The following is a 16,106-nucleotide window of genomic DNA, read 5'->3' on the forward strand; positions in this document are numbered from 1 at the left end:
TTCTAGATTAAAATTAGTCCCTTCTTGGATGCAGAGTTTGAAAATATTTTCTCTCATTGTGCAGGTTTTCTATTCATTCTATTCAGCTGTGCAGAAGCTTTTCAGTTTAATCAAGTCATATTTGTCTATTTTTATTTTAGTTGCCTGTGCTTTTGAGGTTTTCATGAATCCTTTGCCTAGCCCAATGTCTAGAAGAGTTTTCCCTAGGTTTTATTCTAGTATTTCTGCAATTTCAGGTCTTACAGTTAAGTCTTTAATCCAACTTGAGTTGATTTTTGTATATGGTGAGAGATAGGAGTCAGTTTCATTCTTCTGCAAAGGAAAATTCTATTTTCCCAGCATTTATTGAAAAGTGTATCCTTTCTCAAATGCATGTTTTGTCAACATTGTCAAAGATCAGTTGGCTGTAGGTGTGTAGCTTTATTTTTTGGTCCTATATTCTGTTCTATTCATCTATGTGTCTATTAAAAACCAGTATCATGCTGTTTTGGTTTCTACAGCCTTACAGTATAACTTCAAGTCAGATAATGTGATGAAACCAGCTTTGTTCTTTCAGCTTAGCATTATTTTGACTACTTGAGCTCCTTTTTTTATTCCATGTGAATCTTATGACTGTATTTTTCTAACTCTGTGAAAAATAACATTAGTATTTTGGTAGAAAATGCATTGAATCTCTAGATTCCTTTGGACAATATGGTCATTTTTGTGATATTGATTCTTCCAATTCAGGAGCATGGAATGTTTTTCCATTTGTTTGTGTCATCTATGATTTCTTTCATCAATGTTTTGTAGTTTACATTGTAGAGGTGTTTTACCTCTTTGGTTAAATGTATTTCTAGGTATTCTTTTGCACATATTGTAAATTGATTGATGTCTTGATGTGATTATCAGCTCAATTCAAGTGGAGAATCAAGTTTTTTTTTTTTTTTTTTTTTTTTTTTTTTTTTTTTGAGACGGAGTCTCGCTCTGTCGCCCAGGCTGGAGTGCAGTGGCCGGATCTCAGCTCACTGCAAGCTCCGCCTCCCGGGTTTATGCCATTCTCCTGCCTCAGCCTCCCTAGTAGCTGGGACTACAGGCGCCCGCCACCTCGCCTGGCTAGTTTTTTGTATTTTTTAGTAGAGACGGGGTTTCACCGTGTTAGCCAGGATGGTCTCGATCTCCTGAGCTCGTGATCCGCCCGTCTCGGCCTCCCAAAGTGCTGGGATTACAGGCTTGAGCCACCGCGCCCGGCCGAGAATCAAATTTTAAATGAATTAAGTAAAGTTTAAGGTTATATAATCAACATACAAAATTCAGTAGCATTTCTATACAAATGCTACTCATTTTGAAATGCTACTGAATTTTATATGTTGATTATATAGAAATGCTATGAATTTTGTACGTTGATTATATAACCCTAAACTTTTCTTAATTAATTTATCAGATCTAAGAATTATTTGGAGAAGTCTGTGAGATTTTTTACACATAAATCATATCATCAGCAAACAGAGGTAATTTGACTTTCTCTTTTCTAGTTTGAATGCATTTAATATTTGTTCTTGCTTGATTGCTCTGGCTATGACTTCCAGGGTTATGTTTAATTGGAGTGATGAAAATAGTCATCCTTGTCTTGTTCCAATTCTCAGGGAGAATGATTTCAAGTTTTCTCCATTCAGTATGCTGTTGGCTATGTGTTTTTCATGTATAGCTTTTATTATTTTGAGGCATGTTCCTTCTATGTCCAATTTTTTGAAAGTTCTTATCAGAAAAGGATGCTGAATTTTATCAAATGCCTTTTCTGTCTTTATTTATAGGATCATATGGCTTTTGTTTTTAAATTCTGCTTATGTAATTAATCACATCTATTGATTTGTGTGTGTTGAACCATCCTTGCATCCCTGAATAAAACCTATTTGATTGTGGTATATTATCTTTTTGATATGCTGTTATACATATACCTCAATATATGTGCAAAATCTTCACATAGAAAGTCCTTAACAAAATGCTAGCAAATCATGTATATTTTTGAGGATTTTTGCATCTATGTTTATCAGGGATTGGTCTGTAGTATTCCATTTTTATGTCCTTGCCAGCTTTGGTATCAGACTCATATCAGCTTTGGAGAATGAGTTAGGGAAGATTCTCTCCTCTCTGATTTTTCGGAAGAGTTTCAAAAGATTGCTATTATTTCTTTTTACCTTGTGAATTTATCCAGTCCTGAGCTTTTTTGTTGGTGGTGTTGGGAAGTTTTTTTATTACTGACTTAATCACTCATTATTGCTCTGTTGAAGATTTTTCTCTCCCATTCAATCTTAGGAGCTTATTTGTTTCCAGGAATTTATTCATGTTCTCTAGGTTTTCTAGTTTGCGAATGCATAGTTGTTCACAGCAGCCTCTGATGATCTTTTGTATTTCTGTGGTATTAGCTATAATGTATTCCTTTTTATTTTGGATTACGTTTATATGGATCTCTTCTCATGTTTTTCTTAGGTAGTTTAGCTAGTGATTTGTCTATTTTATTTGTTTTTGTCCCAATTTCATTTAGTTCTACCCTGATCTCTGTTATTTGTTTTCTCCTGGTAGCTTTGGGTTTTGTTTGTTCTTGTTTTACTAGTTCCTTGAGGTACAATGTTATGTTGTTAATTTGTGATCTTTCTATTTTTTGATGTAGGCATTTAATACTATAAACTACTCTCTTAGCACTGCTTTTGCTGTTTTCAATATGTTTTGGTATGTTTTGTTTCCATTTTTATTTATTTCAAAAATTTTTAATGTACAACTTAATTTGGTAAACAACCTAAATATTGTTTAGGAATATATTGTTTACTTCCCAGGTATTTGCTTATAGTTTCCAGAGTTCCTCTTGGTGTTGGATTTCTAGTTTTATTTGGCTATGCTCTGAGAAGATAATTGGTATAACTTCAACTTTTAAAAATATATTGAGACTTGTTTTGTGACATATCTTGGAGAATGTACCATGTGCCCATGAAAACACTATATTCTACTTTTGTTAGTTAGACTGATCTGTAAATGTTTGTGACGTCCATTTGGTCAAAAATTTAAATCCAATGTTTCTTTGTTAATTTTATGTTTTGATAACCTGTCTAGTGCTCTCAGTGGGGTGTTAAGTCCCCCATTATTATTGCATTTCTGTATGTTTCTTTCTGTTTTTATTATTATACTTTAAGTTCTAGGGTACACGTGTACAACGTGCAGATTTGTTACGTATGTATACATGTGCCAGGTTGGTGTGCTGCACCCATTAACTCGTCATTTACATTAGGTGTATCTCCTAATGCTATCCTTCCTCCCTCCCCCTACCCGACTACAGGCCCCGGTGTGTGGTGTTCCCCACCCTGTGTCCAAGTGTTCACATTGTTCAGTTGCCACCTGTGAGAACATGTGGTGTTTGGTTTTCTGTCCTTGCAACAGTTTGCTCAGAATGATGGTTTCTGGCTTCATCCTTTTTTATGGCTGCATAGTATTCCATGGTGTATATATGCCACATTTTCTTAATCCAGTCTATCATTGATGGACATTGGGTTGGTTCCAAGTCTTTGCTATTGTGAATAGTGCCACAACAGACATAAGTGTGCATGTGTCTTTATAGCAGCATGATTTATAATCCTTTGGGTATATACCCACTAATGGGATGGCTGGGTCAAATGGTATTTCTAGTTCAAGATCCTTGAGGAATCGCCACACTGCCTTCCACAATGGTTGAATTAGTTTACAGTCCCACCAACAGTGTAAAAGCGTTCCCATTTCTCCACATCCTCTCCAACACCTGTTGTTTCCTGACTTTTTAGTGATCGCCATTCTAACTGGTGTGAGATGGTATCTCACTGTGGTTTTGATTTGCATTTCTCTGATGGCCAGTGATAATGAGCATTTTTTCATGTGTCTGTTGGCTGCATAAATGTCTTCTTTTGAGAAGTGTCTGTTCATATCTTTTGCCCACTTTTTGATGGGGTTGTTTGATTTTTTCTTGTAAATTTGTTTCAGTTTTTTGTAGATTCTGGATATTAGCCCTTTGTCAGATGGGTAGATTGCAAAAATTTTCTACCATTCTGTAGGTTGCCTGTTCACTATGATGGTGTTTCTTTTGCTGTGCAGAAGTTCTTTAGTTTAATTAGATTCCATTTCTCAATTTTGGCTTTTGTTGCCATTGCTTTTGGTGTTTTAGACATAAAGTCCTTGCCCATGCCTATGTCCTGAATGTTATTGCCTAGGTTTTCTTCTAGGGTTTCTTTCTTTATGTCTAGTATTTTTTTATGAGTCTGGGTGCTGTTCCATTTTGGGGTGCACATATATTTAGAATTTTATATGTTCTTGCTGATTTGATCTCTTTATCATTGTATAATGACCTTATTTGTATTTTTTTTATCATTGTTTATTGTAAGTCTGTTTTTCCCAATATAAATGTAACTACTACTACTCACTTTTGGTTTTCATCTGTGTGGAGTATCTTTTCCACCTGTTTAACCTCTGTCTATAACTGTCTGCCAACCAGTAAGGTGACTTTCTTTTAAGTAGCATGTAGTAGGTTCATGTTTTTATCTGTGTCATCAATGTATACCTTTTAAGTGGAAAATTTTAATTCATTTATTGTTAAGGTTAATATTGACATGTGAGCTTTTGTTTCTGACATAATGTAAATTGTAATCTAGCTGTTTGGTAGATTCTTTGTTTCTTTTTTTCCTTTGTCTTTGTGGTTTAGTGGAGTTCGGAGTTCTGTCGTGTAGTCGTTGTCTTTTTTTTTCTTTTTGTAATTTTGTGTTTATATGATGGTGAATATTGACATTTTGTATTCACATTTAGAACTCCTGGAGAATTTCTTATAGGACCAGTCTAGTGGTAATGAATTCCCTCAGCATTTGGTTGTCTGAGAACTTTATTTCTCCTTCATTTATTAAGCTTATTCTGAATAGGATTTAAAATTTGTGGTTGACAGAGTTTTTTTTTCCTTTAAGTACTTTAAAAATAGAATATTTTTTCTAGCTTGTAAGGTTTCCGCTTTTAGTCCACTATTAGTCTGATGGGATTTTCTTTATAAATGACTAGATACTTTTCTCATGCTGATTTTAGGATTTTTCTTTCATGTTGACTTTAGACAATCTGATGACTATATGTCATGTTGAGGTCCTTTTTGCAATGTATTTTTCTGTAGTTCGTTGGGCTTCTAGTATCTGGATGTGTAAATCTCTTCCCAAACTAGGAAAACTTTTTGTCAGTTATTTCCTTAAATAGGGTTTCTATGCTTTTTGCTTTTTCTCCTCCCTTGGAAATACTTATACTTCATATGTTTGGTTGCTTTATGTAGTACCATACCTCTCAAAGGCTTTGTTTGTTCTTCTTTATTCTCCTTTCTTTATTTTTGTCTGATTGAATTAATTCAAAACAACTGTCTTCAAATTTTGAGATTCTGTTCTCTGCTCATTCTAGTCTATTGTTAAGGCTTTCAACTGTTCTTCATAATTCTTTCACTGAAATTTTCATTTCCAGAAGTTGTTTGGTTGTTTAAGATCTCTACCTCCTTGGTAAATTTCTAGCTCATATCATGAATTGATTTTCTGATGTCTTTGCATGGTATTCAGATTTCTTTTATGTCTTACAGAACTTCTTTAAAATCAGTATTTTGCATTCTTTGTCTGACATTTTGAAGATTTCTTATTGGTTCAAATTCATTGCTAGAGAATTACTGTGCTCCTTTGGAGGTGTTATAGCACTTTGTTTTTTCATACTTCCAGTATTATTATCCTGATTTCTTTGCATCTGGAGAATTAGTCACTTCTATTATTGAATTTACTTTCATCGGGGTGTGACTTACTTTTCTTGAGAATGTGACTATGATGTATGCTGAATAGGGTTATTTGGCTTTGTTTCTGGGTGTCTAAACTGGTGGTTCCATGCTTTGTGTCCAAGGCAAGAAGGCAAGGCTGAGCAGTGTGGGGTTGTGCAAGTCTGCACTTGAACCCCACAATGGCATGTACAAGTGCTGGCCCTTACAGGGTTCAGAGAGAAATCCTCAGGCCTCTGAAGAAACACTCCAGCAAGAAGCAGAGCAACTGCTGCTGTGCCAATGACCCCATGAGGGAAAGAGTGCATCTTAGGCTCCATGGTCTATCAAGGGGTAGTAAGACCCAATTTGCTCTCACTCAACCCATCATGGCTCCTTCCCACGGCTGGACACTAGCAGTGAATTGGGACAGTTAGCCAACTCAAATGCAGTTTGCCTTTAGACTGTGAAAATGTCCCAGGCTGCAAAACTTTCTACCCTGGCCAATACCACTCATCTCAGACTCAAACCCTCCTGATCTGGTCCTGCAAGGTGGGTTCCCAGTTCCATTGTCCGCAGCTGAAGCCCATGCTATTCTTGCCTCTCCATTCTGGCTATGTGGATTCTTCCTCCAATCAAGTTAAGATCATAAATCCCTAACTAATGACTCTACAAACCAGTGACTGCCACCAATGCTAGCTGGCAGGTTTCTGTGCAACCCGCTATGAGTTAGCATCAGGAATGACCTCCTTCCATTGGTCCTTAAGCCTGGGAGTGCATGTGGGGTACTTCCCAGTGCTCTTCCTTCTCACAGTCCCTTGACTGTTCCCCAAGTCTGATCCAGGTTTTGGGAAGCTCAAAAGTTCCCGATGGTCTAGATTTCCTGGCTTCCTGGTGGAAATGTGTATTGTGGAGCACTCCCCCTCTCACATGTGGAGGGATTGATTCACAGATTTCCATTTGGGCTGCTGTCTGTCTTGTTTTCAGCAGTATCCAAAGTTTTCTTTCACTTTTATGTTGAACAATCATGTTTCTTCTTGGATACAAGTTCACAGTGTGAATCTCTACACACTACTTGCTATTTCCAAGTGGGCAAGGATTCTGGCAAAGCATCCATTCTACTATCTCAGAAAAAAAGGTACTCATCTCTATTTTATTAATGAGAGAATTCAAGTGCATAAGTGTTTATATAACCTATAATCTCAATATGAATTTTGGGAAGTTATGCTGCCATGGGCCAACACGACTTACATAATACTTTAGCCTAGTTTCTGTTATGCCGCTCATGATTCTGTCTAATTTCTGCCAGAAAAGTTAATGATGAATCTTCTCTGAAGATGTTTGCACTACCAAGAAGAAATAACTCCGAGTAAAGTAAATATACTAGTGTTCTTCCTAAGAAAACAGAACCAGGCTTCCGTGCACAGTTTAGTTGTTGCTTCTCTCGATGATTGGAGTGAGACTCTGGTTATTCTCATGGGTAACTTGTCCCCTGAGAACTTTATGTATGTTCAAATTCCTCAATTATTGTTAGTTCCCAGTCATTGGTCACTAACATCCCAACATGACTCTATTTACCATCATGTTAGAGGTTCCACCCTGTGTGTCACCTTTTGGTGATCATTTATTGATCTCAGTGTAAAAGGTTGTCCATTGTACTAAGTGGCCTTATTTCACACAGGTATATTACTCTGAGTCTGCAACAATGGCCAAGGATAAAACCCCCAGCTAAAAATGATGTTCATTGTGGATATGATGATCCCTTCTTAGAGCTCTTTAGCACTTTACAAAATGCATTCAGAGACTTCTATTTTTCCTCACAGCCGCAGTCCTGTGTGACAAGTTGGAGAATATTTTCTAATCTCCACCTAATCATCACTTTTTCCTTAAATCTCCCTCCCTCTAGAGAACTTCAATATTTGTGACTAGACATTAAATAACAACTTCTTAAATAGGAGCTTTTCTTTCTTCTTTGAGTAGGACTTGCAATTTGAAGATACCAACTGAAAGTGTGTCATTTTCCTTGAAGAGGAAGGTAAGTTTCTAGATCAGTTCTATGGTCTGTTTAGGTTGTGGTAATAGAATATGTGCTATATAAAAGTTCAAGGGCAAACATTTTCCCATTGAATACATCCAGAGTTTAGTATCCAGTTTTAAATATTTTCATGCTCTCATGCTATTTAGCCACAGTCCAGGTGTTACAACAATCTCCATTAATTAGAAAAATGGTGATTTTATTCAAATAATAGAAGATGGTACTATTCTCATCATTTAAAATTCATATGCTTAGAGGGCAACAGGCATTGGGGCCTATCGAAGGGTGGAGGGTAGGAGGAGGGAGAGGATCAGAAAAAATAACTAATGGGTCCCAGGCTTAATACCTGGGTGATGAAATAATATGTACAACAAACCCTCATGATGCAAACATACCTATGTAACAAGCCTGTATTTGTATCCCTGAACTTAAAAGTCAAAAACAAAAAACAAAATAACCTTATACACACAAAAAATCCATGTGCTTAGAAGAGCATTTAGAAAATGAAGGGCACTCTAAATATTTGTTGAGGCAATGAATGAATATATCTAAATGAATAAATGAATAAATAAATGAGTCAGCAAATGATCAATGAGCACATTAAAAAATACATGGTTCTGTGTTACTGAAGCACAGTCTCATGCCTAACTTTGCACAGGCTATTCAGAGGCTCTTGATTGAAAGCTTTAGATTTTTAAAAATAAGGAATCCACATGATTTACATTGTGACCCATAATGGGTGACCGCATGCATATGTACACACACACATACACACACAGCAAAATCAAAGCTTACATGGAATCCTATTTTTCACCTACAATACACCTTTACTTTCTACTTTTTTGAGCTAATGTATGCAAAATACATAAAAGAGAATCTGCACATAGTGAATGCTTTATGTGTTAGAGCTCATTCCTAACAATAGCAGTTATATTTAGTTTAGTTTATTGATGTTAGTGTTTTTTTATTCTGTCTTTCCTTGCCGTAGAGAACTTGGAGCCTTTTGACCACTACCTGAGACAGATTATTTTTCTAATGGTATTTATACATTATTCCATGACTGAATTTCCAACTTTAGACTTAGTATTCAGGATAAACTATCTCTTTTTTTCCAGGCGCAAGGTAAGCTTCTATGTTCCACATATACATTTAGTAAAACAGGGAATTCGTGCAAAAGCAATGGGACAGCTATAGATACTATATTATTTTAGAACAGGAGTAGATGCTTTAAATTTCTTTTTATAAAAACATATGCTGAGGCTGGAGTATAGAGATGTCAAAACTTCCATTGGTAGGGTGTTCAGTGATACTTGTGAAATATCATACTGCTTCCCTAAAGAAGATGAAAAAAATAAGATAGATGATGTGCTGATTAAGTAGGTGGTAATTTCATCTTACTCACTATCAGGCTTCTACTGGAAGTAAAACAAACAAAAATAACAGAAGTGTGAATTGACAGCTCTTCAGACTATAAAAGGAACTAAATAAGTTAGCAAGATGCATACAGAATTGTAACCTTTCCCTCATAATCTCATCCTTATTATGACTAGCACATCTAATGCTCGTTGTGAAGTAGCTAAAAGCACAAATTTTGATTAGGTTGGAACTTGGTTTCAGTTGTGAATCTTGACTATTCTCCATACTAGTTGTATAATTGTAGAATATCACAAAACTTTTCAAATATCAAATTCTCGTAATGGTAAAATAGTAATAACAATAATACTTATCACACACAAACACACATGTAAACATTTATATAAAAAGTTCTTAACATCTGTTGTAGAACGTAGTATATTCTAAAAGTGGTTATGTGAGTTGAGTTTGGCAAACATAAGGCTTTCATGGGCTAAACTTACGCAGTGTGGAAAGACAGTAGGCAATAGTAGTTAGCAGATGAGTAGTAGTTAGAGGATGAATGCCCTTTCTAATTTAAAACACTATTCATATGCAAGAACTGATCTAAATAATAATTTTACAACTCAGAACCTGCCACCAAAACAGATCTGCAGATCTGCAGACTAAAGGAAACCCACGAACGATGCATTTTAAACTATAAGGGTCTGCATTCAACCAAGAGATGGCAAAAATGAAAGAAAAGAATGTGTTTAAGTAAAGGAGATGCTGCGAAACCTAGCTAAAATGTAAGTTTCAAGGAAGAAATTAAACAGAAGAATGGTTCACATGGAATTGCTGGAGCAGTCAATCATTTGTGTGAAAAAAAGACAGAATGAGAATTATTGGGAGGCACAGAAAATCTCAGTAGCCCTAGTATGTGAGGAAAGACAAATTGAAGAAGGGGCTACAAGACTTCAATATTTACCAACACACAAAGCCCTGCCATCCTCCTTTATGAAACTAACAGAGATCATCATTCCATTCTAACAATAACATTATAGCTAGCTCTCATCAGACTGTGCTAAACATTTAACATTTTGTTTATTGTTGTAAAAATGTATTATTTCATTGAATTTTCAAAATAATGCCTTGAGGTTGATCTCATTAATATTTTCATTCTGCAGGTAAAATAAACAAGGTTCAGGGAAGTTAGTCTGGGACTGATGCTGCCTAAGAAGTAAACGGTAGGGCTGATATTCACCTCTTCCCAATCCCAAGCTCTATATCTGATGCTGCCTTCCCCTCAGAATTGCCTTTGCTGGTTGTACATTTCTCTACTTCTCCAGCTGCCCTGAGACCGTTAATGTGCATTTTCCTCTCAGTTACCTCACTGTGAAACCTGCCTAAGTTTGCACCAACAAAGACAATGAGTAATTGTAAATTGCTTCACATTCAATTTGATTTAGATTCAATTTAGACCATTGAACTTGAGAACAACTCTCCTGAGCCAGAAGATAGGCTTGACTATTAACACTTGTGTATATATGAATAAATGACTTAATCTTGTGAGCCTCACAAATTAAATAAATGCAATAACTAATCAACCTCATTATATTGTTGAGAGGAATCAGTATACATACAAATTGCCTAGAGCAGTTCCCAGTATGTGAGCAACATAAATATATAAGTTTTACTGGATTAGGGAAAACGGAATTGGCAGAAAAATTAGTTCCAGATGCGTCATCTTGGACACATCATTAAATATACTACATAGCAGTTTATAAATTTATAAAATGGAAACATTGGAATATTATTTATAAAGATCCCCTGGATTCAACAGATTGCAACTGTGTAGATAATTCATTAAAGATTGTTATTAAGCCTATGCTTTAGATCTATAGAATTTTGAAGTATGAATTGTTGCTGTAATTACATAATGCATATAGTATTTATACATTTCTAAATCTCTTTTTTGTTTATTACTCTATTGCTTTATTTCTTATTGCTACAGGACATCTTATGCTTCCTGATAATACCGATGGAGAATTGTACAGAAATGACAAAGTTCATACTTCTAGGACTAACTAATGCCCCAGAACTACAGGTCCCCCTCTTTATCTTGTTCACCTTCGTCTACCTCCTCACTCTGTGTGGGAACGTGGGAATGATGATGCTGATCCTGATGGACTCTTATCTCCACACCCCCATGTACTTTTTCCTCAGTAACCTGTCTCTGGTGGATTTTGGATACTCCTTAACTGTCACTCCCAAGGTCATGGCTGGGTTCCTTAGAGGAGACAAGGTCATCTCCTACAATGCATGTGCTGTTCAGATGTTCTTCTTTGTAGCCTTGGCCACTGTGGAAAATTACTTGTTGGCCTCAATGGCCTATGACCGCTATGCAGCAGTGTGCAAACCCCTACACTACACCACCACCATGACGGCCAGTGTATGTGCTCGTCTGGCCCTAGGCTCATATGTCTGTGGCTTCCTAAATGCCTCATTCCACATTGGGGGCATATTCAGTCTCTCTTTCTGTAAGTCCAATGAAGTCCATCACTTTTTCTGTGATGTTCCAGCAGTCATGGCTCTGTCTTGCTCTGATAAACACATTAGTGAGGCGATTCTGGTTTTTATGTCAAGCTTTAATATCTTTTTTGCTCTTCTAGTTATCTTTATCTCCTACTTGTTCATATTCATCACCATCTTGAAGAGGCATTCAGCTAAGGGACACCAAAAAGCATTATCCACCTGTGCCTCTCATTTCACTGCAGTCTCCATCTTCTATGGGACAGTCATCTTCATGTACTTGCAGCCCAGCTCCAGCCACTCCATGGACACAGACAAAATGGCATCCGTGTTCTACGCTATGATCATCCCCATGCTGAACCCTGTGGTCTACAGCCTGAGGAACAGAGAAGTCAAGAATGCATTCAAGAAAGTGTTGAGAAGGCAAAAATTTCTATAAGATTGGAATTTTAACACTGTGGTATACACAAAAATGTTTCACTCATCTCAGACCTTCCTCACGCAATGAGTTACACTTGAAACCCCACAATACATTTAAGTTCATGAGGTGATATTCTTACCTCTTTAGAAGTCAATTATGTAATAAAAATAAAACGTTCTCAGAAATGTAACACCTGAACGAGGAAGGCTAAAGGGAAATGTTAGGATTTTTGGAACTTGCTGGTCAAACCTTACTAATGACATTTGGTTCACTCACTTGTTCCACTTGCATTTTCTCTACCACATTCCAATGCAAACATACTTGTTAAACAGGGACACCAACAAGCCCACAAAAATGTACATGTTTATGCCCTTGTGGGCACATAAGGCATTAGAAGGAGAAATTTACTCAGAAGTAAGTGGAGTGTGGCTAGTTTTTATATAAAGGACTTAAGTAATTAATTTAGTATTATAGTATAAATTTATTTTTGAATAGACTTTTTAAGAATAGTTTTATGTTCACATTAAAATGGAGAAGTAAGTACAGAGATTTCCCATATACCTTCTGCCCCCACATACGTATACCCTCCCTCATTGTCGATATCCTCCAACAGAGTGCTACATTTTTTTACAGTTGATGAACCTACATTGACACATCATTATCATCCTAAGACCATAGTTTACATTAGGATTCACTCTTGCTGTTGTCCCTTCTATGGATTTGGACAAATGTATAATGACATGTATTTATCATTATAGTATCATATTGAGTAGTTTCACTGCTCTAAAGCTCTTCTATGCTCTACTTATTCATTCTTCCTTCTTCCCTTACCCCTGACAACTACTGATCTTTTTCTGTCTCCACAGTTTTGCTTTCTCCAGAATGTCAGATAGTTGAAATCATATGGTATGTAACCTTTCCATATTGGCTTTTTTCACATAGTAATATGCATCTCTTTTCTCCATATCTTTTCATGGCTTGATAGCTCATTTCATTTTAGCACTGAATATTGTCTATTGTCAAGTGGTATCACACTTTATTCATCTACCTACTGAAGGATATTTTGGTTGCTTCCCGAGTATTGGCAGTTATGAATAAAGCTGCTATAAACACGTGTGGTTTAACTGGTATTTTCTTTCTCCAACTTTGCTGCATGTTCTGCTGGTTTTCCTTGTGGGCTTTTTATCTTGTACTCATACTCTGATTATAGGTGTTCTTTAATGCGCCATCCTGAGATGCTTATATTTCCAGGTTTTTATTAAACTTCTCACTGACGTCTCAAAAATAACATGTATAAAACTAAAATCTTGCTTTTATGCCCCAAATCTAGATTCTGATTGTACTTAGAGTAAATTTTCTAACTGTGGCCTACAAAAGTTGCTTAACCTCTCTGCTGCCACTTCTTTCATTTTCTTCCAAATTTCTCCTTGCTCTCTATGACCCAGCAAATTAATCTTTGTTTATTTCTTGAACACAAGAAGCACATTCACACCGCAGAATGCTGTCCATCTTGGCCTCTTTGCCTACCATGTTCTTTCCTTATATGTCATTTTAAATATTATATACTCAGAGAGCCCAATTTAACTCTGCATCTAAAATTATTATCTCCCATGTCCATTAGTCTTTATTTCAACATCATGGCTTTTTTTCTTTTAATTGTGATAAGAACACTTATTATAAGATCTACTCTTTTAACAATTTTTAAGTGTACAATATAGTATTATTAATTATAGGCACTCTGTTGTAAGCAGGTCTCTAAAACGTATTCATTTTTTATAACTGAAACTTTATACCCATTTAACCGTAACTCAGCCCCCTATTTCCCCCACTCCCACCACAGCCCCTGACAGCCACTATTCTACTCTCTTTTTCTGTAAGTCTATTTTAGATACCTTATGTAAGTTGAATCATGCAGTATTTTGTCCTTCTATGACTCGCTTATTTCACTTAGCATATTGTCCTCCAGGATCATCCATCTTGTCAAATACAGCAGGATATTCTTCCTTTTATTGAAACATAATAATTGTACATATTTATGGGGCACAATGTGGTATTTTGACAAATGTATACATTGTACGTTGATGAAAATTAGCATATGAATCACCTTAAACATTTATCATTTCTTTGTTGTAAGAATGTTCAAAATCCCCTCTTTTAGATATTTGAAAATATATAATGCATTTTTGTTAGCTAGACTCACCCTACTGCACAATAGAGTACCAGAACTAATTCTTATCTAATTGTAATATTGTACCTGCTGACAAACCTTACCATCTCTTCCTCTCCACTATTCTCCCAAGTTGCTGCTAACCAGTATTCTACTTTCAACTTCTCTGGGATCAGCTTTTTTAGATTCTATATATAAGTGCGATGGCGCAGTATTTGTCTTTCTGTGCCCAACATTTCGCTTAATATAATGTACTCCAGATTCATCCATGTTATTGAAAATGACAAGATTTCATCTTTTATAAGGCTGAATAGTGTTCTATTGTTTATGTATATGGCAGTATCTTTATCCATTCATCTGTTGATGGGCATTTAGGTTGATTCCATATGTTGTCTATTATAAATAGTGCTGCAATAAACACTGGAGTCCAGATTTTTTTTAACACACTGATTTGATTTCCTTTGGATATGTGCCCAGTAGTTGGATTGCTGGGTCATGTAGTAGTTCTATTTTTAATTTTTTGAGGAACCTCCGTACTGTTTTCCATAATGACTCTACTAGCTTATATTCCCACCAACAGTAAGAGTTCCCCTTTCTCCACATCTTTGCCACATTTGTTATATTTAATCTTTTTGTTAATAGCTATTTTAAAACTGGGGCAAGGTGATATCTCATTGTGGTTTTGATTTACATTTCTCTGGATATCAACTTCTTGTTGAATGTGTACTTTTCAAATATTTTTTCTCATTCTGTATGTTGTCTCTTTTCTCTGCTGATTGTTTCCTTTGCTGTGCCAAAGCTTTTTAGTTTGACGTGGTCCCATTTATTTATTTTTGCTTTTGTTGTTGCTGCTTTTGGGGTCTTCTCTAAAAAAATCCTTGTGTGGACCAATGTCATGAAACATTTTCCTATGTTTTCTTCTAGTAGTTTCATAATTTTGGGTATTACATTGAAGTCCTTAATTCATTTAGAGTTAATTTTTGTATATGGTGAGAGATAGTCTAGTTTTATTGTTTTTCATGTGGATATCTAGTTTTCCCAGTACCAATTATTGAAGAAGCTGTTTTTACCCCATTAAGTGCTCTTGATTCCTTTATTGAAAATCAATTGGCTGTAAATTCCTGCATTTATTTTTGGGCTCTCTATTTTGTTCTGTTGGTCTGTGTGTCTGTTTTTATACCAATACCATGCTGTTTTGGTTACTATAGCTTTATAGCACATTTCAAGGTCAGATAGTGTAAAGCCTCCAGCTTTTTCTTTTTTTGCATAAGATTGATTTGGCTATTTAGGGTATTTTGTGGTTCCATATGAATTTTTGAATTGCTTTTTTCTAACTCTGAAAAATAATATTGGTGTTTTGATAGGGATTGCATTGAAACTGTAGACTGCTCTGAGCACTATAATCATTTTAATAGATGATATTAATTTTTTCAACCCATAAGCATGGTGTGTTTTTCCATTTGTGTTAGCTACAATTTCTCTTATCACTGTTTTGTAGTTTTCCTTGTAGATATACTTTACCTCCTTGGATAAATTTATTGCTAGGTATTTTATTATTTTTTGTAGCTATTGTAAGTGGGATTGCTTTCTTTATTTCTCTCAGACAGTTTGATATTGATGTATGGAAACATTACTAATTTTTGTAGTCTTTTTATCTTGCAATTTTACTGTATTTGTTTATTAGTTCTAACAGTTTTTTGGTGGAGTCTTTAGGATTTCCTGCATATAAGATAATGTCATCTGCATACAGGAACAATTTGACTACCTCCTTTCTAATTTCACTACATTTTGTCCTTTCTCCTACCTAATTATTCTTGCTAAAACTTCCAGTACTATGCTGAATGGTGGTGGTGAAAGTGGG

At 35.7% G+C, this 16,106-nt stretch overlaps 2 protein-coding genes across 2 annotated transcripts in view; both read left to right on the forward strand.

The window, feature by feature from the left end:
- Positions 1 to 16,106, forward strand: part of MED19 (mediator complex subunit 19) — a 751,866-nt gene that overhangs the window by 127,856 nt on the left and 607,904 nt on the right. The gene's annotated exons all lie outside the window — the stretch shown is intronic.
- Positions 11,122 to 12,178, forward strand: LOC126936162 (olfactory receptor 5B2). Its single transcript, XM_050758618.1, has one exon. The coding sequence runs from the start codon at positions 11,167 to 11,169 to the stop codon at positions 12,094 to 12,096; it is 930 nt and encodes a 309-aa protein (XP_050614575.1). The 5' UTR covers positions 11,122 to 11,166; the 3' UTR covers positions 12,097 to 12,178.

Source organism: Macaca thibetana, chromosome 14, assembly GCF_024542745.1.
Source record: "Macaca thibetana thibetana isolate TM-01 chromosome 14, ASM2454274v1, whole genome shotgun sequence".
Classification (NCBI taxonomy): Eukaryota; Metazoa; Chordata; class Mammalia; order Primates; family Cercopithecidae; genus Macaca; species Macaca thibetana.

What these genes read in the sequence shown, in the direction of transcription:
- LOC126936162 (XM_050758618.1), top strand. Translation starts at nt 11,167, where the DNA reads ATGGAGAATTGTACAGAAATGACAAAGTTCATACTTCTAGGACTAACT.